Source organism: Symphalangus syndactylus, chromosome 3 (genome assembly GCF_028878055.3).
Source record: "Symphalangus syndactylus isolate Jambi chromosome 3, NHGRI_mSymSyn1-v2.1_pri, whole genome shotgun sequence".
In the NCBI taxonomy this organism is placed as follows: Eukaryota; Metazoa; Chordata; class Mammalia; order Primates; family Hylobatidae; genus Symphalangus; species Symphalangus syndactylus.
Window position 1 is genome coordinate 9,112,129 of NC_072425.2, and position 26,567 is coordinate 9,138,695.

Sequence of the window (26,567 nt, forward strand, 5' to 3'; positions counted from 1 at the left end):
GCTCTGGGGCCACCAGGGCCACTGGCCCCTCCCTCTCCTACAACAGCTGTCATCTCCAGGGCCTGTGGGGAGGCAGCTGAGGGCCTGGGACTCCACGGCATGGGGGTGGGAGCAGGGAGCCTGCAGGCCAGAAAGGGGGCCAGAGGCCCGTGAAGACCCGTGCAAACTGGAAGGCCAGGAGCTCCTCTCTGGAGCCCCACTTTCTGGTCTGGTGGCCTCGGGGCTGACGCAGGGACACCACTAGCATGGAGCTGGGGGTTTGAGCTGGGGCACTGGGGTGGGGTGGGGTGTCCAAGCACCTCCTGTCCCCTCTGAACCACAGCACCAAGGCTGGCATCCTCCAGCACCCGGGAAAGACAGACGCCTGCTCAAGGCTGGGCACCAAGGCCTATGGATTCCAGGGCCCGGGTTCTGACCATGCTGCTGCCTGGCACCCACCTCCCCACGTGAGAGCTGGTGCGGAAACCTGCCCCGCAGAGCTCCCCCCACCACCAGGCAGCACAAAGGTTCTTCTTTCGCAGCTGAAGCCACCTGTCTGGGCCGCAAGCCTTGGCCTCACCTGGAGCTCAGCTCCCCGCTCCGGAGCCCAGCCAAGCCCAGGTCCTGCTCCCTCCCCAAGCCTGACGCCTCCCCAGTGCCGGCAGCTGCTCCGCCTGCAGTGTGACAGGGAATCTCTGCTGCAACGGAGGCCAGCTCAGTCCAGCGAGGAGGAGGAGCTGTCCCGGGCGGGTGGGCAGGGCCAACTGGGAGACACAGGTGTCTGGGAGGACCCGGAGGATGAGGCCTGGAGCTAAAGGCCGGACCCTGAGGACACAGTCCTGCCACCTTGTCTGGAGCAGGTCAGGCCCAGCAGGACAGGTGATAAACTCCAGCAGAATGGCCAGGGAGAGCAACGCTAGGCTGGGGAGGGAGATGGTAGGGGCCGGCCAGCACACAAAGACAAGGGCAATCCAGGACCCCCTTGGGGTCATCTTCTCTGTGCCTGACAGGCATCCCCCGGATAGCCCCTCAGAGCACATCCAGGCCATGCCCACTTCCCAAGGACATCACCAAGTCACTGTCCACCCTCAGAGCACCTGCTCCTCACCCACGCTGTACCCCGGACTCCCCCGGGTGCCAGGTGGGTGCTGTGCCTGCCTCTTGATGCTGGGAACCTCCTCTCCAGCCTGGTCCCTCACCAGAAGCAGCCCTTAAAGACCATCCGGCCTACCCCCTCATTTTACACATGGGGAAACTGAGTCCCACAGAACAAACAAGCAGCAGCACCAGGCCTCCCGCTCTCACGTATGCTCTTCCACCCCCTTCTCTAGCCTCAGGACAGCCTGAGACTGGGCAGGATCCAGAAGAAAGGGCTGTGTCCTGGTGGGGAGGGGCTCACTCAAGACAGTGACTGGCTCTGCCCAGGGTCCCCTGGAGTCTGGCTCTGGGGACAGGGTGAGGGGCAGACCTGCCTGTTTTCAAGAGCCGAGGGATGGGGGAGAGGATGGGGAACCAGGATCCTGGGGCAACCTCCGCTCAGTACTGTCCCACTCGGCTGCTGGTCCATGCCTCTGCACTGGTCACTGGGTGGGTGGGAGCCGTGTGGCATCCCAGGACACTGCACAGGGAACAGCTGGCTCCAGGTCACCTGAATGCCCTTCTCAACTGGCCCTCTCCTTCCAGGGACGGCCGGCGGGGAACGAGGAGTGACCAGAACCCAGGACTCCTGCCCTCATCTGACAGCCACTTAGCCCACTTCCCACTGGGGACTCTTCCTCGGAAGGTTGCTGTGGAAACTCCCTACTGTGTGGGGTAACCTCACCGGGCACCCCACCCTGGTCCAGCACTGCCATGCCACATAAGAGGAATGGACTCTTCCTCCCCAAGCTGGGGTGGGGGAGGGGCTGGGGGGATGGAAGGCCCTGCAACGCCCCCAGCCTCCCTGCCACTCCCCCCACCTGGGAGATGCTCAGGACCCCATGTAGCCACAGCCGCTCCCCCCAGCTTCTTACCAGGCCGAGGACAGATGGGGACGGACGCTGCTGCCTGGGCACCTGCTGATTAGCGTGACCCACCCTGAGGGGCGCCCCTGTTCCCCAAGGTGGTTGGGAGGGCACTCGCGGGTCCTGGGAAGTTGGATGGCCCTGGGAATGGCGGGTCCTGGAGGGTGCGGGAGCCTGAGGGGGAACTTGGGGGGTCTTAGGTTAGACAGGGGCCTCCCCGCGTGGGGGACTGTACCTGGGGGCGCATCGGCCGTCGTCAAACTCGAAGGTCCGGTTGGTGTAGCCCCCGCCGCGCGCCTCCCGGTAGACGCCCCCTGGGCTACGCGCCCCGTCGGGGAGTGGCATGCGGCCCGGCAGCTCGGACCCGACCCGAGGGAGAAGCGAGTGGGAGCCGCCACCTTCTTCCCTCGCTTTGCCCTGAAAAACATTTTCCTCGCAGATTAGCGAGGAAAAAACGCCAGTTTCAGGGTCGGGTGCGGGCGTCTGTCCGCGCGCGCCCCCTGCCGGCCGCGTCAGGACCCGCGGCGGCTCTGGCTCAGGCGGGGACCGGGTTGGGGCGTAGGGAGGGTGAGGGTCCAGGGATCCGCCCCCGCCGCGGCCCTCTGAGCCCTCAAAACTCCGAAAAACAGGACGGGGTTCGTCAATGGCTAGGAAAGCCCGAGCGCGCCGCCACCGGGCCCTACAGCCCTGGGAGGGCTCCGTGGTGGGCGGGGGCTCAGGGGGCTCTGGGTCCTCTGCGGGCAGCAGGGCACATGCGCTGCTCTGACCGCCAGCGTCCAGCCGCTGCGCCCGGGGACCGTCAGCACCTCCCCCTTGTGCTGCTCTGCCGTGGTCAACACTGGTCATTCAACACAAGCCAGATTCAAGACGACTCCCCGCCCCCCCCGCCCCCACACCCCTCGCAGGCTGCGGCATCTGTCGGTGGGCACCGCATCCTGGGCTTGGCCTGGGGGAGGAGGATGACTGCACCCCGCCCTGTGCTCTCACCCAGACGGGCACACACAGCACCTTTAGACGGGTAAGGAGGAGCCCCAACTTAAGATGCTGCAGGCCAAAGACTAGGAAGCAGAGGGTCCCCCTGCGGGCCCCCTTTCCCGCGCACGTGCTCACACTGTCGCACATGCGTCACCCTGGCTCAGCCTCACACAGAGCTCTGGAGAACTGCGATTTCTGTCCCCAGAGCTTTGCTGGTTTGCAGGGCGGACCAGGCCCCTCACTAAGCCAGGACTGTGCCCACGAGGGGCAGGGGGAGGGCCAGGTCCATTTGGAGGGCACATGGCATGTACTTCGTGGTCCCTGGCCTCCCCAGTGTCTCTCCAGAGGGTCCTTCCCTGTTCTCCAGGAGGCAGCAGGCTAAACACGGATGCTTTTAGGGGGTGAGTGGGGAAAACTTGGGGAAGTCTAGGATTCCAAGTCCCCAGCAGAGGTTCAGCCTGTGCCCTCGCCACACAGCTCGTGGGCATCTTGGGGATTTTTCCTCAGGTCCCTAGAGAGGCCGGTGCTGCTGCCGGGGTTCCACCACCCCTGGGCGGGTGCCGCCGGGGCAAGATGGTGGCCTTTCTGCCAACGCCCTCCTGCCTGGGAAACTCAGAAAAATCGCCACTGAGAGGCCTGCACCGTCTGCATCTGTGATTAATTAGCAGTAATTACACATGTTGTCAGCGGCAGGAAAGTCGCAGGTTTGATGACGTTCCGAGGGCTTTAGGGAAACAAAAACTTGGCCCCACTCTGCCACTGGGGAGCCCCAGATCGCCAGCCCGTCCATCCCTCCCTGGCCAGGGGCAGGGCCGGGAGAGGCGCCCAGGTCCCTGAGAGCTTTTGCCCTCCTCTCCAACCCGGTCCTCCTCCATGTCTGACCTGCAGCCATGGCTGGGTGGAGCAGGGATGGAGAGACCACCTTATATTACATAACCTCCGTCTGTTCCAAACACCCTTCACCCATCTTTGGCCCAAAGTCCAGAATGCCAGCCTGAGGCCCAGAGCCGCGCCTTCTCCACAGGAGATTGGGGCACCCCGGGCAGACGCCCCCATGTGGTGGCACCTGCCCAGGTTCCTTCTTGCCGCCCCTCTCGGGAGGAGAACCCCTGCCACCCACCCCACCTCCTCCAGCTACGGACCTCAGCACGAGCCGGGCCAGGGATGTCCTCCCAACAGTCCAGCCTCACCCCCCACCCTCGTCCCCTCTGCTTCCCTGAGGGCCCCCCCACCCTCCATGAAAGAGGAAGGGTCTCCACCTCCCCCTTCCCTCCGTCATCCCCCAAAAAGTATTTATTGGGGGACTCAAGCCCAGCGCAGGGCGGCTCCTTGAGTTCAGCGGGGAGGTGAGCGAACACCTGGCGCCGGAGCTTTCTGAATTTGGATGGGCAGGACCCCCGCGACCCCACAGAAACCTGCTGAGAGTGTGAGGGCTCGAGCTAGGGCCCCAGGGCATAAAGCGGGGGCGGTGCTTGGGCAGGGCCAGGTGAAGGGACAGAGGGTTCTGAGGTGCCCGGCAGAGCTGAGAGGGAGGAAGAGCACGGACGATGGTGGCCTGGGAGTGGGGACAGGATGCCCCTGGCTCTGGGCGACCCAGAAGGGCGGATGGTGACCCTACCCTGAGGCGCAGCACCTGCAAGCGTGCTAGATTTGGCGGAAAAGGGAGGCGTGGGGGACTGGGGAGCAGGCGGGTACGCTTCCCGCTTCCCCCTTCCCCCTTCCCCGGGTCCCCCAGGCCGGGGCTAAACGGCTCAGCCCAGCCTCGCCCACTCCCAGCAGGGGCTGTGCTCCTAAGGGCAGGGCCCGCGTCTCCAAAGTGCCCAAGGGCACCGAGACGCATAAGTGGGAACCGAGGCGACCCCCGGGAAGGTAAGGGTGAAGGCAGGGCCACCTGGGCTGGGGCCCCTTCCCCTGGCGTCCTGTGGGGGCATAGAGTGGGTGGACCCCCCAAGTCCCTTTCCAGCACCTTCTTTGCAGGAACGCGGGTCACGTGGGCCCCGGGCTGGATGCGTGGGGAGGGCTAGAGCGCATGCGCTAGGAGGGCGGATTGCAAGTGGGGGTGGGGGCGGGCTAGGTGGAAAGCACGTGGCAGGTGGGCAGAGCACACGTGAGGGGGCGGGGCTGCCTGCGGAAGGGGCCGTGTGCGTGGGGTCGCTCCGCAGCTGCGAGTTCATGGCGTCTCGATGCTCCGAGCCCGACCCGGAGGTCTCCGGGGTCCCCACCGTCAGGAGATGCAAGTGAGGAGTTGGGCTGCAGGCCAAGGGTGTGGGTCCCTAGGCCTGTACCTAGGGGTGCTTCCGCAAGTCGCCGGGCTCCGCCCATCCTGGCCCTCCTGGGGCAGAGCCCTGAACCCTGGGAGAGGGGAAGGGGTGCAGAGAGGGGCAGGCCGTGTCCCTACGTGACCCAGTCTTGGCTTCCACCCACACCCCAAAGGCGCCCATTCTGGCATCTGGGACTCCTGGTGGCCTTTTCTGGGGTTCTCAGGGCCCGGTGCTCTTGGCTCTCTCGGCAGCGGCTCCTCCCTGTCTGGTGCCCTCTCCTGGTGCGAGGACTCGGCCCAGGGCTCGGGCCCGCCCAAGGCCCCTAGGGTGGCCGAGGGTCCCAGCTCCTGTCTTCGGAGGAACGTGATCAGCGAGAGGGAGCGCAGGTGAACGGTGGTGCCTCCCAGGGGTGAGAGCGCTGTAAAGGGGTGGAGCGGGTGAGATTAGGTTCGGGGCCGCCACCAGGTGTCAGGCAGCTGGAAGGGGCTCGTGGCCTGTGCCCAGGAGAAGGACAGACTGCACATTTCCAAGTAAACCAGAAAAGCCGCGTTGGGGAACATCCTGCAGCCCCTCTTTATCCTGAAGCCTTGGCCTCTCGAGGCTGTGCACCTGTGATCCTCTGCCCTTCTGACTGCCTCTGACCCTCGCTGTCCTCTCCAGACCGCAAAGCAGCCATGGTTTGGGCCTGAGCTGGACAGCCTGTCGCCGGGGTCCGGGGGTCAGGCCCAGGCTGTGCTCTGATGTAGATCTCGGGGCTTCAGATCACGGGGGCAGCTCTCAGTCGTCTTGTAGCCCCCTCTACCTGACAAGCCCCCAGGGGTTTGTTCTAGAACCTGCTGGCAGGTTCTAGCAGTTGCTGTCCCTTCTCTGGGAGGGCGGGAGGGCCCACAGATATTTGTTTCTTGATCGGAACCAGGAAGCGGATCTCGTTGAGCTGTGAGCGTCTGCGGGCCCTGCTGCCCCAGTTCGATGGCCGGCGGGAGGACATGGCTTCGGTCCTGGAGATGTCTGTGCAGTTCCTGCGGCTTGCCAGCGCCCTGGGGCCCAGTCAGGAGCAGCACGCTGTGAGTTGTAAGGGTAGACGCCATCAGTCCTCTGGCGTCGCGGTGATGGGACATCTCACCACCTTGCAGGCAGTGCGTCCCCTGTCATCCCGTCTCCTTCAGCCTTCTCGGTCTCCACGGCTAGAGCAGGCCATGTTTTCGGCAGGGCACTTCCTGATTTGTTCAAGCCTTACCTGTTGTTATTCTGTCCCTGGAAAGGAGCAAGCTTTCCTTTCCAGCCCTCATGTGCCCCTGAGTCCTGTTCATTGATGGGTTGCCCAGATGCTCCGTGCCAATTTGGGGGAGTTGGGGTCCCCCGATCCTCCCTGGCTGAGCACCCCCTAGATCATTTCTCTGCACGCCCCCAAGAGAGGCTCCTCTCCCCTCTCCAAAGCCCTGGGGGCTCTGGCTGACCCCGTGAGTGCTGGGGCTGAGGACCTGCGTGGGGAATGAAACTGTGTTGTCATCTGTGAAGTCAGGGGTCCCAGCATTTGCAGTGAGGGCCCTGAGTATGCACTGCCTGATTCAGGAATGGTGGGGTCTTTCCGGGGTGGAACCTCAGCCTCGTCAACCTGTACTCTCGCCCCCGAAGTCCCAAGCGGGGACCGAGCTCACAGTGACCCTCCAGGCCCCGGGGTAGCAGTCTTGTCATAGTGTCTTAGGTTTCCCAGCTGACTGTCTCTGTCCTTGTTTTACGTGTTTACTTAAATTTCAGATTGTTGCTTCCTCCAAGGAAATGTGGCACTCGTTGCAGGAGGACGTTTTACAGTTGACGCTGTCGAGTCAGATTCAAGCAGGCGTGCCAGACTCTGGGACGGGAGCGTCCGGCGGGACTCGGTTAGTGTCTCCTGGGGCCCGCTCTCCAGGGCTGGGTGACCCTGGGAGCAGCAGACCCAAAGCCCCCTGGCACGTCCTCGGGAGGGTGCGGCCTGGAGGCCTGGCTCGGCCTCCGCAGGTGGTGACCTGCCCAGAGCCCTGCCAACTCAGGTGGCCAGGCGTGAGGTGACCAACACGGGCGAGCTCCAGCAAGGGGGGAGTGCGGTCAGCAGAATTGAGGGCCTGGGCTGGCGTGGAGGTGGGAGGTGCCCGGGAGGAGTCTCTTCTGCTCCTGTGTGTGGGGAATTTACAGGTGGTCAGGGAGGTGTCATACTTCTCCCCATGGGCAGCTTCAGGAAGGGAGTTTTCTGAAATCAAGATAATTTGGTTCTTTTCAGAATGGCAGCTCCCGGGATTGAAGGACTGCCTGCATCTTGTGTTTAAATGTACCCATTTTACTCCAAAGCAGGCTGGGGCATGGGGCTGGTGGCTAATTAGCTATGGAAGAATCTAGAACCGGGGGAGTTGGGCAGAGGGAAATTGGGCAGACAGCTGTGGAGCTTGGCTGGCCCAGGACCCCTGGGCAGAGGCTGGCTTGGTGGTGGGTGGTGCCTGGGGTGTCCTGGGGACGGGTCCAGCCCTCTGCTCCTGGGGTGGGTGGGTGGGGGCAGCCTTCCGGGAGGCTGGGGGATAGACCCAGGATCCTTGTCATGTTGCTCCTTCTAGAACCCCAGATGTGAAGGCATTTCTGGAAAGTCCTTGGTCCCGGGATCCGGAGGCGGCCAGCCCAGAGCCCCTGCCGCACATCCTTGCGTCCTCCAGGCAGTGGGACCCCATGAGCTGCAGGTCCCTGGGCACGGACAAGTGTGAGGCACTGTCGGGGCTGTGCCAGGTGCGGGGTGGGCTGCCCCCTTTCTCAGGTGAGTCCTGGGTGTGCATGTGGGGTGCCCTTGGCCTGGGGAGCGGGGCCGGGCTGTGTTTTAGCCCTAAGAACAGGGGGGCTGTTTGCAAACGCGAGTTCGAAGTTTTCCCAGGCTCATGTGTTGGCGAGAAACCCATGTGTTGAGGGATGAGCTTGATTCAAGGCCCCTGGGCTGTGCCTGCTTTTGTGCAAAGGAGGACGTGTGCTCTCGGGAGGGAGGAAGTGTGGCTCGAGGAAGGGAGAGTCCTGGGCAGAGGCCACCATGGGGCTGTTCCCTCCATCCTGTCTCCTCCTGGGACCTCCGTGTGCTCCAGGGAAGGGAGGGCCTGACCTCCTCCTCCCTGGATCCCTGGGTCTGTAGGAAGCATGGGGACCTAGAGGGACTTGGCCCCATCCTGGTCACTCCCTGGGTCTGCGGGAAGCGTGGGGACGTAGAGGGACTTGGTCCTGTCCTGGGTCTCTGGGTCTGTGGGAAGTGGGGATGTAGAGGGACTCGGCCCCATCCTGGTTGCTCCGTCCAGCTTTGTGGCCCTGCTTCTTTCACCCGCCTGTGGCTGGTGTGTTTTGGATGTGGCCAGAGATCTGTTTTCCCCGGGGTGCCCCATCTGCCCTTCCACCTATGCTGCCTGCCCATGGCAGGAACTGTAATTGGGGTGAGCCAGGGGCCCGAGGCCTCCCAGCTGTTCCCTCTGCCACCCGGGGCCTTTGTCCCTAATGCCACCCACAGCTGAGCTCTGGTCCCTCTGTGGGTGGCCCTGCAGGGCGCCTCTGATGACCGAACTCCCTTCGGCCCCTGCTGTGGTAGCGTCTGAAAGTCGCCAGGTGCCATGAGAGGCAGGGCTGTGCCTTTTGGCTCCCCGTGAGTGTGGCTGTGGCTGGGAGCAGTCATGCGGTTGGCGGGGCTGGTGGCAGAGCTGGGGTCATCAGGGCACTCCAGAAACCTGTCAGCCAGGCACGTGGGGAGAGAGCAGGTCTGAGGGCAGAGCTCGAGGTCCGGGAGGCGGTGCTGAGAGGGTCCCCAGATCCAAGCCCCTTGCAGCTGGCCAAGCCAGCACCCCCTCTAGGAAGCCCTCGGCCCCCAGGTGTTGGGCACCCCACCTCTGGGTGTTCGTCTTCTCCCGGTTTACCTGTGTGCTACCCACTTCTGAGCTTCCTCCCATGTGTCCCTGCTGCAGGGTGCAGGCAGCAGGGCAGGTGCTCGGTCAGCATGAGTGAACTGAGCCCGTGAGTCGCAAGGTCCTTGGGGGCAGCCTGTGGGTCCGGGCAGGGAAGGCTGACCCGCATCTGACTTCTCTCCCAGAACCTTCCAGCCTGGTGCCGTGGCCCCCAGGCCGGAGTCTTCCTAAGGCTGTGAGGCCACCCCTGTCCTGGCCTCCATTCTCACAGCAGCAGACCTTGCCTGTGATGAGCGGGGAGGCCCTTGGCTGGCTGGGCCAGGCTGGGCCCCTGGCCATGGGGGCTGCACCTCTGGGGGAGCCAGCCAAGGAGGACCCCATGCTTGCGCAGGAGGCCGGGTGAGTGCCCAGGCGGTGTGCATGCCTGTGTGTGCGTGAGCGAGCATGTGTGTGTAAGCCTGTCCCACCTCCTGCCAGTCCTGCCGGGGCCCACTCTCTCAGCATCTGGAAGCTTCCGTCCCTGCTTCTGTGCCTGTGGGAGGGAGGCCAAGGCCACAGCCCAGGACAGGACCGACCAGCCAGCCTTGCCGTGTGGCTTTCTAATGTGTGTTTCTGGAAACACTTCTGTCTTCCTAATTGTCATTTGTTTTGGCTGATAGTAAAATGAGTTTGTGTTTCCTGAGCACATACCAGCTGGGGTGTGGGAGGGGGAGGGGAGGGGGAGGGAGGGGACGAGATGAGCGAGACTGCGGCTGGAGAGAAACCGGCAGAGATACTCTGCAGGACGGATCGGGACCCACGAGAGCCACTGGCCCGTGTCCTCAGTGGCCGTGGCTTCTGCATTTCTCCCCGCTGGGCACGGTGGAGCCTGTCAGGAGTGGTGCCTAGATCTTTGCATTTGAAGCTGCCTTTGCAGGACTTGGGCCCAAATGTTTCCTTGAGCTCCAAGGCCCGGGTCCACTTGTGACCACTGAGGAAGGGCTTGTCGCCTCCAGGTCTGTGTTGGGGTCTGATGTGGAGGATGGGACGTCATTTCTGCTGACTGCTGGTCCCAGCTGGTGGCCGGGTGAGTGGGGCCCTGGGTCCAGGGCTGGTCCCCCCGCATCAGCACCTGACATGAGCTGGGGAATTGGGACTCAGGCCCAGCGTGTGTGACAGGGGGCACCAGGGTCTGTGTCTGAGCCCTTATTTTCTCCGCCGTTGGTGCTTAGCTATTGGGCCGTGTCAGGTATTGAGCGTTATAGGTGATATGTGAGTGTGTGAGTGAACGTGGTGTGGGCGAGCCCGCATGAGAGCTGGCGGTGCTTGGAACCCTATATTCTTTCCCCTTGACCCCGTGTCAGCGAGGCCCCTGGTCCAGCCCGTGCTGGCCGGCAAAGGTGTATGGCCCTGTGATGTGGCGTGTGTCCATTCCATTTAGGATTTAGTGTCTGGGAGCCCGTTCCTGGTTCTGGTCCAACAGGTGTCCTGGGCCTGGGGCCACCAGGTATGAGCTCACCCACCTCATCACAGCCTCTGTGCAGCGGGGACAGGACAGGGCAGATGGACTGAGGTGGGAGCTCTGTTCCTCCGACCCCACCTGTCTGCCTCCAGCTCCCAGAGCACCTGCCTGCCCTGCCGATGTGTCCTGTTTGCTTCCAGGATCCCTGGAGGGCCGAGGAGGCAGTGGCCCTGCGTGGGCCCCAGCTGAGAGCAGTCCACTGGATGATGGAGAGCCAGGCTTCCTAGGGGCCCCTGAGCCTGGCTCCCAGGAGCTCCAGGACAGCCCTCTGGAGCCGTGGGGCCTGGATGTGGACTGTGCAGGCCTGGCCCTGAAGAACGAGGTGGAGAGCATCTTCCCTGACTTCTTTGCCTGCTAGCAGCCAGGCTGTGGAGAGGAGGCGGGCGGGGCCGGCGGATCTGGAGCTGTGTGTGTCCCTGTCGCATGCTTGGGCATTTTATTTTGGGTTTGGGTTGCAGCTGCACCCTAATTTGAGCGAGGCTTACAGGCTGTGAGAAGAGGATACTGAATATTAAAGAGGGAAAGCAGTTTTCCTGGAGGAAGCAAAACCCGTGTGGCTTCTGTGTAATTAGCCCGATTCATCAGGCAGATCGAGCCACCTCCGTTCAGCGTGCAGGCAGCTGCCGGGGATTTTGTTCTCCAAAGTTCTCAGCACTGCGAAATCCCGGAATAACCCAGTCCTGGTGCCCTGGGGTAGGGGCGCTCTGGGACCTGCTCCCTGGAGGCGATGTGGCCTCACGGTCTTGGTGCCTGGAGGCTGCTCTGTGAGCTGCTTTTCCTGCTGGGTGCCACTCAGAGCTGCAGGGAGGAGAGTCCTTTCGGAAAAGCCTGCTGTCCTGTCCCGGCCCAGGGGGCTCCAAGGGAAGGGCTGGCTTCCACCTCCACTGTTGGTCACCTCTGCACTCACTGTGCATGGGGAATAGGGGATCCTGGGCAGAGGTTACCTGGCCTCAGTGTCTGGTCCTGTTCCCAGCCCTATACCCTGAGATCTAGAGGGGGGCTGGGTTACTTCGGGGTTAGGGGGGGCAGGTTACTTAGAGGAGGGGCCGAGCTCTTTGGATGGTGCTTAGGTGCCCATCTGTTTTTCAGCCACAGCACAGGTGGTGCTGGTCTCTGACCCCGGATGCTCAGGGGCTCACCCTGCTATCCCCATCTGGAGACATTGGCTCCAGGCCCCGTGTGATCACCCCCGCCAGGGCAGTGTTCCAGGGGCCAGCGCAGTCACTGTCGCCCAGGTAGAGGAAACAGGTCTGAGCGTGGGCTCAGAGCCCCACCAGGCTGCGGCCCTGTGCCTGCATGCAGCCGCCCCCGCAGCCAGCCAGAATGTTCCATTCATTGCTCTGAGTCATTCAGACAAAGGCTCAGGAGGGCCTGCCGTGGGCAGGAGGTTAGGAGGCTCCAGGGAGCAAGCGCCGTGCAAACACCAGGCTGTGGGTGGCGGGCAGACCCCAGAGAAGAAGGGGGTAGGGGGCTTTGGTGAGGGGCCCAAGGCCATCAGGACTGGCTCTGAGCACCCGTCATGGTCCCTTGGAAGGAGGTTCAGGTCCAGCTGGATGCCTGAGACATGGCTGTTGGCTGCAGAACAGCATTCTTGGGATGCCGTGCCACTGGGCACTGATGGCCCATGTTGCTGAGACCCTGCAGCAGAGGCGGAGGAGCCTTCAGACCTCTGGGGGACAGAGTGGTGGTTGGGGCCCAGCCAGGAGCATGAGGCTGCTCTTCCGTGTCGTGCTCATTAGGGGTCGACTCAGGCGGCCAGATTTCAAGAGTGTCTCCTAGAAGACCATTCTGTTCACTACTGCACTGCTGTAAAGCAATACTTAAGACTGGGTGATTGAGGAAGAAAAGAGATTTAGTTGGCTCACGGTTCTGCAGGCTATACAGGAAGCGTAGTGACTTCTGCTCCTGGGGAGGCCTCAGGAAACTTCCAGTCATGGCAGAAGGCAAAGTGGGAGCAAGAGAGAGGAGGGAGGTCCCAAACTCTTCGACAACCAGATCTCACATGAACTGACAGTGAGGACTCACTCATCATCAAGGGGCTGGCACTAAGCTATTCGTGAGGGACCTGCTCCCATGGTCCAGTCATCTCCCACCAGGCCGCATCTCCAATACTGGGGATCACATTTCGAAATGAGATTTGGAGGAGACGTCCAGACTGTGTTACCGTGTGTGCATGTGTGTGCACACGTGTTCGTGGGTATGCACAACTTCGTGCTAGTACTCGAGTGTTCACTCATGTTGGTGTGCATGTGTGTGTTCCATGTGTTGGTGTGTGTCCACGTTTGCACTGTGGTGTGTGTGTGTGCGCCCTGTTGCCATGTGTGCGTTTGTGTGCTGTGTTGCTGTGTGTGCGTTTCTGTTCCCATGTGTGTTGGTAGGCATGCTTTTGCACTGTGCAAACTGCAGTTGTGTGTGTGCATGGGTGCTTGTGCTAGTTGGTGTGTGCATGTTTGTGTGCAGTGTGCTCGTGTGTGTATGGTGTTGGTGTCTGCATGTGTGTGTACTGTGGTGTGCATGTGTTATGTCTGCACTGTGGTGTGCATGTGTGTGTGCACTATGTTGGTGTGTGCATGCATGTTTGTGCACTGTCGGCCTGTGTGCATTGTGTGCGTGCACTGTGTTGGTGTGTATGCATGTATTTGTGCTCTCGTGTACATGTGTGTGCACTGGTGTGTGCATGTGGTGCGTATGTGTGCACTGTTGGCAGTATGTGTGTGTGCACTGTACTGGTGCATGTGCATGTATGTGCACTGTGTTGGTGTGTATGTATGTGTTTGTGCTCCCATGTGTGTTGGTGTGCGTACATGGTTGTGACTATTGGTGTGCATGCCTGCATTTGCACTGTGTGCATGTATCTGCTGTGTTTGGTTTGTGCACATATTCATGTGTTTGTACACCCATATGTGTTGGTGTGCATGCCTGTGTGTGCACTTTGTTGTGTGTGCATGTGTTTGTGAATTGTGTGTTGGTGTGCATGCCTGTGTGTGCACCCGCGTGTGCTGGTGTGCGTGTGCATCTCAAGTACAGGCCAGTGCTGTCTCAGGAGGGTGGGACGTTGCAGGCCTCTGAGGTCCTGCTCAGCAGCCCCACGTGTGCTCCCGCCCACCCCATGCCCATTGCCTCTAGGAGTTGGGGGTGGAGACAGTGAGCTTGTCCCCCGATTCCACCTTGAGCCTAGCAGGGAGGTGACTGAGCATGAGCTGCCCTGGGGCTGAGGCCAGCACCTGGCCCTGCTGCTGTGAGCTTCTGGTCTACAAGGCAGGAGGGGGCCTCAGGGCAGAATCAGCGCTGGCCTCTCCTTGGAGCAGATGGATAGGCCTCCCCTTTCCAGCTCTGCCAGGCTCCCTTCCACAACTGGGCTCCAAAGTCAGAGGCCTCACTGCAGACAGGTGCTGGCAGGCAGGGAACAGGGCCCCGTTTCAGGGCAGACAAGCCTCACCTCCTGCCTGGAGCCCAGATTCAGAATGACCCTGAGGCCCAGCCTGGCTTGTGAAGTGAGAACAGTGATTGATTAGCAATGCCTGTCCCAGGAGTGGGAGGGGGAGCTTGGAGCTGCAGGGGCCACCCTGCCCCAGCTTCTGGTGTCCTGTGGTCTCTCCCTCATGTCATGGGACTGTGGACAGTCCGTTTCTTTTGGTCTTTTTGCTGTATCTTGGGAGGGTCGGGGGCTTCAGGTGCTCCCCCAGGCTGGCTGTGCCAGGGTCTGGCCCCTTTCCTTCGGGCCATGATGGTGGCAGCCTGGGGGACCTGGAGGGTGGGGTGTCTGGGCCATCACTGGAAGCCGTCTCTTCTCCCCAGCTGAGCACCGGACAGGGCCTGCCAGGGCCTGGTGGGAGCCTGGCTGTGGTTGCTCCTGGGGCTAAAAGGAGCAGGTGGGAGTTGAGGGGAGCCATTCCTTGAGCAGGTCTGTCTCCCGGCCCCCATCTCCCCATACCTCCCGGCTCCTGGGGCCTCCTCTCTGGACCAAATTACCACTCCTGTTGGTGGTGATTGCGAGGCGGCCCCAGTTCAGAGGTGTGTCTGGAAAACCAGGGGCAGCTGCTCCCCTTGGAGTTCTAGCTGGCGAGGGTGGGCTTATTTACAGGAGTCAGGTGGGGGGTCTGTAGGATAACTGCCCCACTCTGCGTCTGCCCCCACCAGGGTGTCCTGTTACCTGGGAGGACAGCTGGCATCTCCCTGTTGGCCCCGACCCCAGGTGCCCCACGAATGAATAGAGATGGGCACCCCCTTTTTTTCCCACCAGCATCCAGGCCTCCCTGTTACCCTGAGAACCCGCCCTCTCCACGCTGCCAGTGCCCACCCTGCGGGGCACCTGGGCAGAAGGGAGGCCCTACCAGTCCCGAAAGCCAGACTCTTGGCTCTTGGAGGCCTGAGGGAGCCAAAACCAGGCCTCAGCCCTGCTCCGGCTGACCAAGGAGACCCTACCACCCCTCCGGCTGGCACCCAGCTGCCCCTGGCTGTCACGAGCTGAGTGGGGCATGGCTGTCCAAGCATGAAGGTGGCTGTGGGTGGCGCGGCAGGGTGGGCCACTGTGCTGCCTGGCTTCCCCTCAGGGTTCTTCGGTGGTCAGCGTGGGGAGAGGGGTCTGTGCTGCACCCCAACTGGGAGCCAGGGTCCCCAGTCAGGGCCTCACCTAGTCACCTTCCACGGCCCAGCATGAGGCCCTCCCTCCCCTTTCTTTCCAGAAACTTCCAGAATCTTCCTGACCCCTAGACTTCTCTGGCCTTTTTTTTTGACCCTCATCAGCTGTCCCTGCAGTGGTCCCTGGCATCCAGGTCATGGCTTGTGTGTGTCTCCTCGGCCCACAGTGTGTGAGCAGCCTTGGTGCTCCTTAATGCCCAGGGGTTCCTTGGAAGAGGAGGCCCGAGGAGAGGATGGCACACCTTGGACCCTTGAGGCAGTTTGGGGGAGGTGCTGGGTCACATGAGGGTGGGGTGGGAGGTGGGGTCCAGGGAGGCCCCAGGAGTGAACTCTGATTCCCATCTGAAGGGTCTCCACCGACGGGTTTCGGGGCTGGCAGTGGGAACTGGCATGCAGATGGTGGTGGGGTGCCCTCCCCCTGCCTGCCCCCAGCTGTCTCTGAATCTCTTCACCCAGGAGGTGCAGGAGGCCCCCAGCTCTGAGACGCCCATCCTCAGCTGCCCCTCCGGGAGCCACATTCCCTCTCCAGGCGTCCATGCTGGGGTCGTGCCTGGTTCCCTGAGGGGAGGGGCGGGGTGGGCAGGTGTATCAATCCCTTTTCACGCTGCTGTAAAGAACTGCCCGACTGGGTAATTTATAAAGGAAAGAGGCTTAATTGACTCACAGTTCAGTATTGGCTGGGGAGGCCTCAGGAAACTGACAAATTGTGGCGGAAGGGGAAGGAAACACATCCTTCACATGGTGGCAGCAGCAAGGAAAAATGCAGAGTGAAGCGGGAGAGAACCCCTTAAAAAACCATCAGATCTCATGCGAACTCACTCACTATCACGAGAACAGCATGAGGGTCACCGCCTCCATGATTCCATTACCTCCCACCCGATCCCTCCCACGACCCGTGGGGATTACGGGGACTGCAATTCAAGCTTTGGGTGGGGACACAGCCAGATCACGTCTGCAGGCTCCAGGTCCATCTCCGCGGGCAGCATGAGCAGGAGTGGGCAGGTGGGCTGCCTGGAGGAGCCCCCAAGGCTGTGGGCTGGATGCCCGTCTGCCTGAGGGTGGCCAGCGTGTCCCCTCCCATGGGCCCTGGGAATGGACATCTGAGTCTGGGAGGTGCAGGATTCTGTTCTTTGGTGGGGGTGAGGGAGGTGAGAGGGGGAGGCTGGCGGTGGGTGCGTGTCGGGTTCGGGCTGCTGTGGAGGCTCCCATTCACACCTGGGTCCTTGGACACCTCAGACATAGGAGTGGAGCATTCGGGCCTGGCCCTTGGCCCTCACTGTCCCTTCCCTGCTCCCCGTTATCTCTGCCGTCCCCAAAGTTCACGCCTCCGTTGGTGGCACCCGTGAGTACCCCTTGCCCTGGGCCCCGCCTGGCCTGTGAGTTGTTCCTTTGGCTCTGCCTTCCGGGTTCACCCACAACCCCTGGCCCGGCCGGCAGCCGAGCCAGGCTTAGTTCTGTCCTGTCCTGGATGCTGCCTGCATTGCAGCCTCGCCAAGCCCATTTCTCATCTGTCAAATGGGCTTGGTAGAGAGGGGAGGAGTGAGAGTGGATAGAGGTAGATCACTCAGAGTAGTGTCTGATGCTAGGTAGACACCTCATAGGGTTTCAGACTCATCTCTGGGAGGATTTATTGAGCTGATGAACGCGCAGCTGCGGACGCAGGCAGAGGGCTCCACGCACCTGGGGGTTTTGTTTTAGCAGCTGCATCGAGATGGAATTCACATCCCATACAATGTGGTCGGTGTCCGCAGGCACCATCCAGGGCCATCAGCATACTGCACACATCGCCTGCTTCTCCACACCCCTCCCCACCTCCAGGACCCCATCACTCACCTGCATGGAAGTGGCAGCTGCCTGCCTGGTCTCCCTGCGCTGTCCTGGGCCTGCAGGATGCTCTCCTCACGGTGCCCAGCGTGAGCCTGACATCACACATGACGGTGTCACCTGCTTTTACAAGTATGTCTGGGCTCCACCCATCTCCTTGGCTTGTGAGGTCTGCAGGGTCCTGGGTGGCCACAGAGGGGATTGATCAAGAACGTGGCCTGTGATTGACACATAATTGTGTCACAGTGATTGACAATAAGGTTGTGCTCGACCTGGGAGCGGCTTCTGGCTGGAGGGGTTGTGACCCTGCAGGATGGGGGTCCAGCCTCGCTGACACGGAGCAGTGGCTTCCAGGCTGGAGGGCTGACGGCCACACCCTCAACGCTATGGGATTTCCTGGTCCCTTGGTCCCCAGAAGCGTGGTCGCTGCACCATCAAGGCTCCCTTGGCTCCAGGCAGCGACGTTGCCACCTCCACTGTGTTCAAGCCAGTCCTGGCCTCCCTGGATACCCCTGCTGGCTCCTCCCTGGGACCAGAGAGACCCTAACACCCAGCCCTTGACCCGGGAGGCAGCCCTGTCTGCCCTCTGTGGGCTCTTAGAACGCTGAAGCCCCGGGAAGCCGCGGAAACTTCTGGTCTGCACTGGGACCGCCTTCCTGAAGTGTGGCCCACAGACCCCTTCCTGAGAGAAGACATTGGGGGAGTGGGGGCATCGGGAGGGTCTGGGCCAGTCCTTCCCTGGGAGGCCGCTAGCTGTTTCCCAGCCTCTTTGGCCAGGAGCAGCGGGAAGGCAGAAAGTACGGCTGGCGGGGCCGGCAGGAGTGTGGCCTGTCAGACATCGCCACCCTGGTCGGCCTGGAAGGTGGGCACTGCTGTGTCCTCAGGTTACATGAAAGAGAAGCAGAAGTGGGGTTCCCTGGGGTACCTCTTGGGAAACAGAGCTTGGAGGGATCAGCCGGACCTCAGGTGAGCCCACTGGCCTCTGGGGCCCAGGCCTCCCTGGAGCCTGGGGTGTCAGCCTCTGCTGTTCTGAAGCACAGCTTGGCCCTGAGGGCAGGGAAGACCCCACCCCCCACTGGCTCTGGGACAAGATGCTGAGGTTGGTCCCCAAAGCAGTGAACTAGGGCAGCCATGTGTTGACCCCGGAAGGGGTGGCACCTCCTTTTGGACTCCCTGTCTCCCTGGTCCACTCCCACCGCACGGTCCTGGCTCCCCCGGGACCCACCACCTCAGCCCGTTTCTGCCCAGGGGTGTCCCCCCAGGCCCAGCCCCAACAGCCAGAAGTCTTGGTGCTCCTTCCTGCCTCCCCACGCCATCCCGCCGCGGCCTCGCCTGCCCACCTGGCCCCCACGGCAGTTAGGATGGATGTGCCCACCTTTCCACACTGCACGGCTGGTGGGCCCACCCCGAGAGGCCGAGTCTGCTCGCGGTCAGCAGGCCATGGCCCTCCACATGCTGGTCACAGCCCTGGCTGGGGGCACCTTCCACTGGGAGGGTGTGGGGGTCTGGGCAAAGCCAGTGGTGAGGTGGGGAGGAGGGTGCTGACAGCCCCTCCCTGGCTGTCAAAGGGGCCTGGGCACCAAGGGAGGGGGCATGTCCACAAGGACTGAGGTGGCCGCCTGGTTTTTATCCAGGGCCAGGACCCCCCCTGCCCCCAGGGAATGTACTTAATGGTGCCAGCTCTAAGGAACGTGGGTTCTGGGTCCTCCCAGAACCTCCTGGAGTACTGGGGTCTCAGCCTTCTGGGGTGATGAGAGAGACGTTTCTGGATCAATGTGAGTTTCCTCATTCCTCTGCTAACTTAAGGGGGATTCTGGGTTGGACCAGAAGAGTTAGCAGGACGGACAGACGCTCTGTGGCATCCTCAAGGGGGGTGGCAGCTGTAGCCACATGGAATCGCTCGTTGGAGAGGTGGGGTTTCCTCCTTAGCGAGCACGAGGACCAGTTATACTTTCCTTGCTTGCCTGTAGCCCTCCAGCCTGGGAGGCAGAGACGTCGGCCAAGGCAGGCCACAGGCAGGCGGAGTTGGGTTTGCGCCAGAGCCAGCTCCTCCCGACCTGGCCACCCTCTGGGGCAGATGGGGGCAGAGCTGGGCCAGCCAGGAGCAGCCTTTATCTGCGGCCCGCCTCTGCCTGGGGACAGGCCGTGCTGGGTTTTCTGAGTGATTTGTTGCTGCCCAGCCTCCCCTAGGCTGTTCCAGTCACTGCTCCTAAAGTGCCCTGTGTCTGTGTTTGGGATGGGCCTCAAGGCCCCGATGACAGCACAGTGGCCACCAAGATGCAGATGCTTTTTGGCAAAGACAATGAACTTTGGACCTTGAGGTCTGCCCTGGTCCGGCCCCCAGGTGCCTTTCTGAGGAGCAGGAGCTGGGCTAGGGGCCTGGGGCTTCCACCAGGTCAGACACAGCCAGGCCAGGCTGCCCTGTGCAGGCAAGACCTTTCCTGGCCACCGCTGTTCCAGGGCCACCCTCCCTGTGTTCCCACGGATGCACATCCTGCGGCTGCTGCCCCCAAAGACACAAGGCCTCGAGCTTCACAGAGACATGAACGGGGCCTGTGCTTGTGTGCGCCGTGGGCCTGGCCGGGTGCGAGGCCGGGGAGGGGGCTCTTCAAAAGGATCATGAGCGGCACAGCACACACTCAGGAAGAGGCCTCAGCTCCTGGAGCCTTGGCGCCACTGCAGGGGGCTGGGACAGGCCCATCCACCGAGGGTCCTCTGACCCCACTCTTCCTAGAGCACAGCTGTGCAGGGCTGTCTGCAGCCCGGGGCCCAGGCACTCCCCCTGCAGTGACCAGGAGCCCCAGGGCTGCCCTTTTCAGTTCTAGGGAGCCAGCCAAGGAGCACCAAGGCCACCCGGGAGCAGAGCTGCCCCCCCCAGGTAGAGGCGACCCAGTTTCTCATGCACAAATCCCTCGGGGACTCTCCAGGGCTCCTGGTAGCTGGGCCCACTGAGCAGCTCCGACTCCCACCCCCTCACCGCGCTGCTGACCTTCTCCCCCAAGTGTCACCCCACTCTGGCCCACCCCGGGTCACCCCACCCCCAGGCCACCGCACCCCTGGCTCACCCTACCCACGGCTCACCCCACCCCCAGCTGTAGGGAAAAGAAAGAGAGATTAGACTGTCGCTGTGTCCATGTAGAAAGGAAAGACATAAGAGACTCCATTTTGAAAAAGACCTGTACTGTAAACAATTGCTTTGCTGAGATGTTGTTAATTTGTAGCTTTGCCCCAGCCACTTTGCCCCACCTGGAGCTCACAAAAACATGTGTTGTATGAAATCAAGGTTTAAGGGATCTAGGGCTGTGCAGGATGTGCCTTGTTAACAAAATGTTTACAAGCAGTATACTTGGTAAAAGTCGTCGCCATTCTCTAGTCTCAATAAACCAGGGGCACAATGCACTGCGGAAAGCCGCAGGGACCTCTGCCCTGGAAAGCGGGGTGTTGTCCAAGGTTTCTCCCCGTGTGATAGTCTGAAATAAGGCCTCGTGGGACGAGAAAGACCTGACCGTCCCCCAGCCCAACACCCGTAAAGGGTCTGTGCTGAGGTGGATTAGTAAAAGAGGAAAGCCTCTTGCAGCTGAGAGAGAGGAAGGCCACTGTCTCCTGCCTGCCCCTGGGAGCTGAATGTCTCCGTATAAAACCCGACTGTACATTTGTTCAATTCTGAGATGAGAGAAAAACCGCCCTATGGTGGGAGGCGAGACATGTTTACAGCAATGCTGCCTTGTTATTCTTTACTCCGCTGAGATGTTTGGGTGGAGGGAAACGTAAATCTGACTTACGTGCACATCCAGGCATAGCACCTTCCCTTGAACTTAATTATGATGTAGATTCCATTGCTCACATGTTTGTTGCTGACCTTCTCCTTATTATCACCCTGCCTTCCTACTACATTCCTTTCTGCTGAAATAATGAAGATAATAATCAATAAAACCTGAGGGAACTCAGAGGCCGGTGCCGGTGCAGGTCCTTGGTGAGCTGAGTGCCGGTCACCTGGGCCCACTGTTATTTCTCTATACTTTGTCTCTGTGTCTTATTTCTTTTCTCAGTCTCTCATCCCACCTGACTAGAAATACCCACAGGTGTGGAGGGGCAGGCCACCCCTTCAACCATGTTGGCCAGGCTGGTCTCCAAGTCCTGACCTCAGATGATCCGCCCGCCTTGGCCTCCCAAAGTGCTGGGATTACAGGCGTGAGGCACTGCACCCGGCCTCACTAGACTTTTATTTGACTGAGTGCCACCCCAAATGCCAACAATAAGGGTGGTCTCTTGGTGGTTCTTTCATGCCCTGCCCACCGCCCTGTTCCTTTGTCCACCTGAGGCCCCTGGAGTTGGGGCTGCAGGAGTCTGAGGCCAGGGCCAGCCTGGTGCTGAGCAGCTGATGGTGGGGTGGGTGCTGGGGGCACTCAGCTCTGGCTCGGCTCCCCTTTGTGCCACCTTCTGGGGTGGGGCTAAAGGCTTCTGCCTACGTCCACATCCACCCCCACGCCCAGGGGAGGGACCAGGAGGGGAGGATCAGGGAGGGGAGGGGCAGAGAGGGGAGGGACGGGGGCGGGGCAGAGAGGGGAGGGGTAGGGCCTTGGTTGCCAGTTGCCATCTCACCCACATCTTGGGGCCACCACGCACCACAGGTACATCCACTCCTTTACCCTCAGGGACCCTCATGCAGAAATGCAGAGGTGCCTTTAGAGGCATATCTCTGGGGCCCAGAGGCTCCCCCTGCACCAATGGGCAGTGGCCTCCCAGCACCCCTTTCTGACAGCCTTGGCTCTGCTCCTCCAAGGCCAGCTTTCTGCACCAACAGGCCCCGCCGAATGGGCAGCTTCTCGCGTGTTCCCGCTGCGGCTCAGCAGGCTGGGCCCAGATCCAAACGGGGCCGGAAGCTGGGCAGCCGTGGGAATGCCAGGTGCCTCCCACTCCCTCTCATCCCAACGGAGCTGCTCCTTCCCCAAGCCTGGCACCCATACAGCGGGCACTAAAGCTCTACCCAGCCTCACCCTACAGCCTGGAGCTCCCAATGGAGGTGGGGTGGGGGGGGCACCCGGACCCTCATCCTGGGACAGCTCCACTTAGCTCCTTTACAAGCAGGCGCTGGCTTTGGGGACAGGTTCTTTCTGAGCACCGGGACTGTGACCCGCAGGATGGCCCCCTTGGAGAGCTCACACAGGTGCCAGAGTTGGGGCCGCCCAGCGCACGCCCCCGGCACAGACGCTTCTGGGTCTCAGGCTGCAAAATGTTCTCCCCTGGGCAGGGGACAAGGCCAGCGGCTTCTCAGACAGAGCCGCATTTTTGCTGCACCTGCAGGGTCGTGTGTCCACTGCCAGGGTCACAGTGCAGGACGTTCCATCATCACCAGGGCCCCTCCTGGTGCCCCTTTCTGGCTGAATTCCTACTTCCCATTTGTAACCTCCGGAAATCACTGACTCATGTCCCCCTCTGCGGTTTTGTGATTTCAAGAGCATCACACAAATGCAGCCATTTTCACATCTCTCTGACAGATGCCCAACCAACAATCACTTTTAACCCACAAAATCACCGCAGATTGGCTGGTACCTCCCTTTTATTCACCAAAACATGGAGGGGGGCGCAGGCACCTGCCTCAGCTGTGACATTGTTGATCATCTTCCCCCAAAGGCAGTGGCTGAGCCCAGGCACGGGACAGGAGGGGAGGCGCAGAGAGGGGAGGGACAGGGAGGGGAGGGGCAGAGAGGGGAGGGACAGGGAGGGGAGGATCAGGGAGGGGAGGGGCAGAGAGGGGAGGGACGGGGGGGGGGCGGAGAGGGGAGGGGTAGGGCCTTGGTTGCCAGTTGCCATCTCACCCACATCTTGGGGCCACCACGCACCACAGGTACATCCACTCCTTTACCCTCAGGGACCCTCATGCAGAAATGCAGAGGCGCCTTTAGAGGCATATCTCTGGGAGGCTCAGGCTCTGGGAAGGGAAGGGGGCCCTGGGGGTTTTTACTGGGCCGGGACCATTTCTGAGAAGGGAGGGGCAACTCGGAGAAGGAGCCTGTGGTGGCCTGAGTGGTGTCCCTCAAAGGACATGCTCCTCTCCTAGTGCCTGGAGCCTGTGAAGGGCGTCTGATGGGAAAGGGTCTTTGCAGGTGTGAAGTTAAGGATCTTGACAGGAGGAGATCATTCTGGATGAAGATGGGCCCTAAATCCAATGACAAGTGTCCTTAGAAGAGACAGAAGAGGAGAAACAGATGGAGGCAAAGGCTGGAGTGACACAGCCACAAGCCAGGGACGCCTGGGGAGCCCCCAGCAGCCAAGGCAGGAAGGACCCTTCCTGGGAGCCGGTGGAGGGAGCACAGCCCTGAGGACCTTGGGTTTCAGACCTCAGGCTCCAGGCTGTGAGAAAGTAAATCCTGGTTGTCCTAGTCACCCACGGGTGGTGACATCAGCCCCTGGAGACTCACACAGGGCCCCATCTCACTTCTTGCTCAGACCCTACCACCCTGGAAGGCCCCGTCACTGCCCCAATGCCAGGATGCTTTTCACAGCATCCTTCACCAAAGCACCTTGTGTTCGGTTCCCAGACCGGGGGGAGGGGTGGGCACTCCTGGGCTGGGACTCCCAGCCTCTGACGTTGGCCCCAAGCTCCCCCCATCCAGCCCCCTGCCCGTCCCGAGTCGCAGCTCACGCATGGGAGGCCTGGGCGGGCTCCTCTAACGCTTGGAGTAGCAGGGATCTGGAAGGACAGAGGGGGCTCTCAGTGCAGGGACAGGGACCTCGCAGGCACACCTCCCATCCCCACCCCGTCCCAGCTTCCGCTTGGTCCGGGAGCAGTGAGGCTGACCTTTGTTGGTCAAGTCGACGATATTTTGTGAGCCAAGTCCGTACTTTCTGCAGGTTTCTTCAAATCTGCTCAGGAAGGAGGGTTCCAGCTGTGGGAGCCGTGCTGGGAACAGAGTTGGTTCTGTGTGGAGCTGGGCCTTGCTGGGGCTGCTCAGGCAGTGCCGAGGCTGGGCAGGGGTCACGCCCGGACCAGAGAGGGGCTTTGTGCCAAGTGAGGTGGCAGGTGACAGATTGAAGCACCCAGCACCCTAACGGTGTGTCTGTGGGAAGGAATGGCCAATGGGAACCACCTCTCCAAACCCCAGGGCCACTGCGAGACCCTCCACCCAGGGTTGAGTCAGACTTCAGAGGAGGTGGGGTCCCCGAGGGGGTCAGAGGGGGACCGCGGAGGTACCATAGAGCGCCAGCGCGTGGGTCTTGGTCCCGTTCCTGAAGTTCTGGAGGTGGAAGGTGATGAACAGCCTGTAGTCAGTCTCCGAGACGGCCACCGTGTTCTCGCCCTCATCTGCGTGGAGACATGGCTCAGCGTGGCCTGGCCCCGCCACCCTCAGGGTCCTGTGACAGGTGTGCTGTGTAGCCGCAAGGGAAGATGTGGGGTCAAGTGGCCTTTTGAGGGGGGAGGGGAGTAGCCCACGGTGCTCGCCCAGTGGAGACCCCTGCAGAGGGCGTGGGCAGCAGCGCCACAGTCCCCTCCCTCCTTGTCATCGGCTTGCAGACCCTGGTGGCCCCTCAGTGGGCTCGCCCCCCAGAGCCCAGCATGACACACCTGCCTCCCTGCTTCCCCTGGGCCAGAAGCCCCCCTGGGGTTGGTGCCAGGATGGGTCCCTCCAGTTCAAGGTCAAGCTGCCAGGGGCTTAACTAAAATCCCCAGTGTCAGTGCTCACCAGAATGTGGCCCAGGCCCTGGAGAAAGGTGACCCCTGGTTGTGAGACCAGGAGGAGCCTGGCTTCCACTTACAGTTGATGGAGTATTCCCCATTCTTCTCTGTCTTCTCACAGACCACGACCACGGCCACACACTCCCCCTGCACCCTGGAAGCCAGCCAGGAAGATGCCAGTGGAGCTCCAGCCCCCTGGACGTTCGATGGCAGAGTGCACCCCTCCTCTAGGGCACAGTCTCCCCCTCCCAATGCCCGGGCCTCATTCCACAGCCCTGAGTTCTGGGGCTGGGCCCTGCTGCGGCCCACCGGACACCCTCATCTCCTCGAACCTCACCCCAGCCTCGGAAACGGGGCGATTTCATCTCTATGTTTCAGGGAAGAGCACAGCGCCAGGCAGACCAAGTCCCTGCTCCCACCTCATCCCGCCCCCAGGGGTCACACACGCAGGCTCAGGCTCTCGCCGGAGTGCGAGTCAGTGAGTGTTCAAGCATCTGTGTGCAAGAGTGAGAGTATGCGTTGGGGTGGCAGGGGCGTGGGTCTTCCTGATGCCAGCTGAGACGGGCAACACGCACATGTATTCGAAATCAAATTTTAGGCTGCCGTTCTTCAAGTGTTCAATATTCCGGACGAAGACCCTCAGGTCCCCATTTTCTTTAATCCGATTCAGGTCATCTGAGGCCATGAAAATAGAATACCAGACCCCCGAAACCTGAAGACAAAGAGCTCCAGTGGGTGGGGGCCGCGGGACAGCCCTGGGGATGCTTAGCACCCACAGTCTTCCCTCCCAGGGCCCGGCCCCTGAGCATCTGGCTCCCAACCACAACCCCTCCACCCTTCCAGGGCCCCCTCTGACCCGCAGGTCTCCCCTCTGTCCCCAGATCCCCGCTTTGCCCCTAAGGTCCCCCCTCTGCTCACAGAATGCCCTCTGCCCTTCCAGGGCCCCCTCTGACCCACAGGTCTCCCCTCTGTCCCCAGATCCCCCCTTTGTCCCCAAGGTCCCCCCTCTGCTCACAGAATGCTCTCCGCCCTTCCAGGGCCCCCTCTGCCCCCCAGGTCTCTCCTCTGCCCCCCCGGTCCCCCTCTGTCCTCTCAAGGTCCCCCTCTCCGCCCTCTCCCACTGAGTCCCCCTCTTTTCCCCAGGTCTCCCCTCTACTTCTAGGAACCCCTCTGTCCTCTTAGGGCCCCCGTCTGCCTGCTGGCTGCCACTCCACTCTCCAGGTTTCCCCTCTGCCCTCCCAGGGCCCCCTCTAACCTCTCAGGGCCCCAGTCACTCTCCCAGGCCTCCCCCGCCCGACCCTCCGGGAGTAACCCCTGCTCTCCCAGGCTGCTGTCACAGCTTGGGGAGGAGAGGTGGGCTCCTCTTGGACCAGCCGCCCTGGTCACAGGTCAGAGACCCCAGGCTGGGGGAGGACAGGTGCCTTGAAGCCTGGCCCCTTCCCCACAGACCCTGACGCAGACGCACCCTGGCCATGTTGTAGTTCCTCTGCACGACGGTACAGGGATTGAACTCCTGGGCTGCGACCAGGCTCAGCCCCAGGCTCAGCAGAAGCAGAGCCATCCTTGCCGCGGACACCTCAGCCCTCGGCCCACCCCCTTTATACCCTGCTGCCCTGCGGCTTCCAGCCCCGCGGGGCAGCCCACTCCCTGGCCCGTCCACACACATCCTGTGCCCACTGGGCATGCAGCCAAAGGCCCCAAGGCAGCTGCTCTCTCTGCCTTGAGGAAAATCACCCCACTCCCTTGTGGGAGCTTCCTGGATCCGTGGGCAAAGGAACCTGCTGTCCCCTCACTGGAGGCAGGCACCTT

The 26,567-nt window shown here is 61.7% G+C and overlaps 3 protein-coding genes across 6 annotated transcripts in view; 1 reads left to right on the forward strand and 2 right to left on the reverse strand.

The window, feature by feature from the left end:
* KCNT1 (potassium sodium-activated channel subfamily T member 1) overlaps positions 1 to 2,530 on the reverse strand; it is a 91,272-nt gene extending 88,742 nt beyond the window's left edge. For 2 of the 3 annotated variants that reach the window (XM_055270409.2, XM_055270407.2), the window contains exon 1: positions 2,218 to 2,405. In XM_055270409.2, the coding sequence (XP_055126384.1) occupies positions 2,218 to 2,327 (110 nt within the window). In that variant the 5' untranslated portion in view covers positions 2,328 to 2,405. Of the gene's footprint in view, positions 1 to 2,217 lie in introns of all 3 variants that reach the window. The other variant, XM_055270408.2, reaches the window with a different exon arrangement.
* A 2,325-nt stretch (positions 2,531 to 4,855) lies between these two features.
* On the forward strand, positions 4,856 to 11,163 carry SOHLH1 (spermatogenesis and oogenesis specific basic helix-loop-helix 1). Of its 2 annotated transcripts, none has more exons than XM_055270420.2 (8): positions 4,856 to 5,194; positions 5,470 to 5,604; positions 6,135 to 6,282; positions 6,977 to 7,098; positions 7,804 to 7,997; positions 9,300 to 9,513; positions 10,110 to 10,180; positions 10,756 to 11,163. In XM_055270420.2, the coding sequence occupies exons 1-8, from the start codon at positions 5,130 to 5,132 to the stop codon at positions 10,971 to 10,973; spliced, it is 1,167 nt and encodes a 388-aa protein (XP_055126395.1). In that variant the 5' UTR covers positions 4,856 to 5,129; the 3' UTR covers positions 10,974 to 11,163. The 2 variants fall into 2 exon arrangements, with proteins under 2 accessions (XP_055126395.1, XP_055126394.1); XM_055270419.2 differs by having other exon boundaries at positions 5,038 to 5,194; positions 7,016 to 7,098.
* Positions 11,164 to 23,051: 11,888 nt separating this feature from the next.
* LCN9 (lipocalin 9) lies at positions 23,052 to 26,341 on the reverse strand. The gene is made up of 7 exons (XM_055269900.2): positions 26,224 to 26,341; positions 25,334 to 25,470; positions 24,839 to 24,912; positions 24,276 to 24,386; positions 23,883 to 23,984; positions 23,727 to 23,774; positions 23,052 to 23,261 (listed from the first exon to the last, which is right to left on the reverse strand). The coding sequence occupies exons 1-6, from the start codon at positions 26,317 to 26,319 to the stop codon at positions 23,752 to 23,754; spliced, it is 543 nt and encodes a 180-aa protein (XP_055125875.1). The 5' UTR covers positions 26,320 to 26,341; the 3' UTR covers positions 23,052 to 23,261; positions 23,727 to 23,751.
* Positions 26,342 to 26,567: the final 226 nt, after the last annotated feature.

Excerpts from the sequence above, each read along its gene's own strand:
- SOHLH1 (XM_055270420.2), top strand. The coding sequence starts at position 5,130 with ATGGCGTCTCGATGCTCCGAGCCCGACCCGGAGGTCTCCGGGGTCCCC. Across the intron at positions 6,283-6,976 it reads CCAGTCAGGAGCAGCACGCT|ATTGTTGCTTCCTCCAAGGA; the intron begins GTGAGTTGTAAG and ends CTTAAATTTCAG. Across the intron at positions 10,181-10,755 it reads TGGTCCCAGCTGGTGGCCGG|GATCCCTGGAGGGCCGAGGA; the intron begins GTGAGTGGGGCC and ends GTTTGCTTCCAG.
- LCN9 (XM_055269900.2), bottom strand. The coding sequence starts at position 26,319 with ATGGCTCTGCTTCTGCTGAGCCTGGGGCTGAGCCTGGTCGCAGCCCAG. Across the intron at positions 24,387-24,838 it reads TGGGGAATACTCCATCAACT|ATGAGGGCGAGAACACGGTG; the intron begins GTAAGTGGAAGC and ends GTCTCCACGCAG. Across the intron at positions 23,985-24,275 it reads CCACGCGCTGGCGCTCTATG|CACGGCTCCCACAGCTGGAA; the intron begins GTACCTCCGCGG and ends CTCTGTTCCCAG.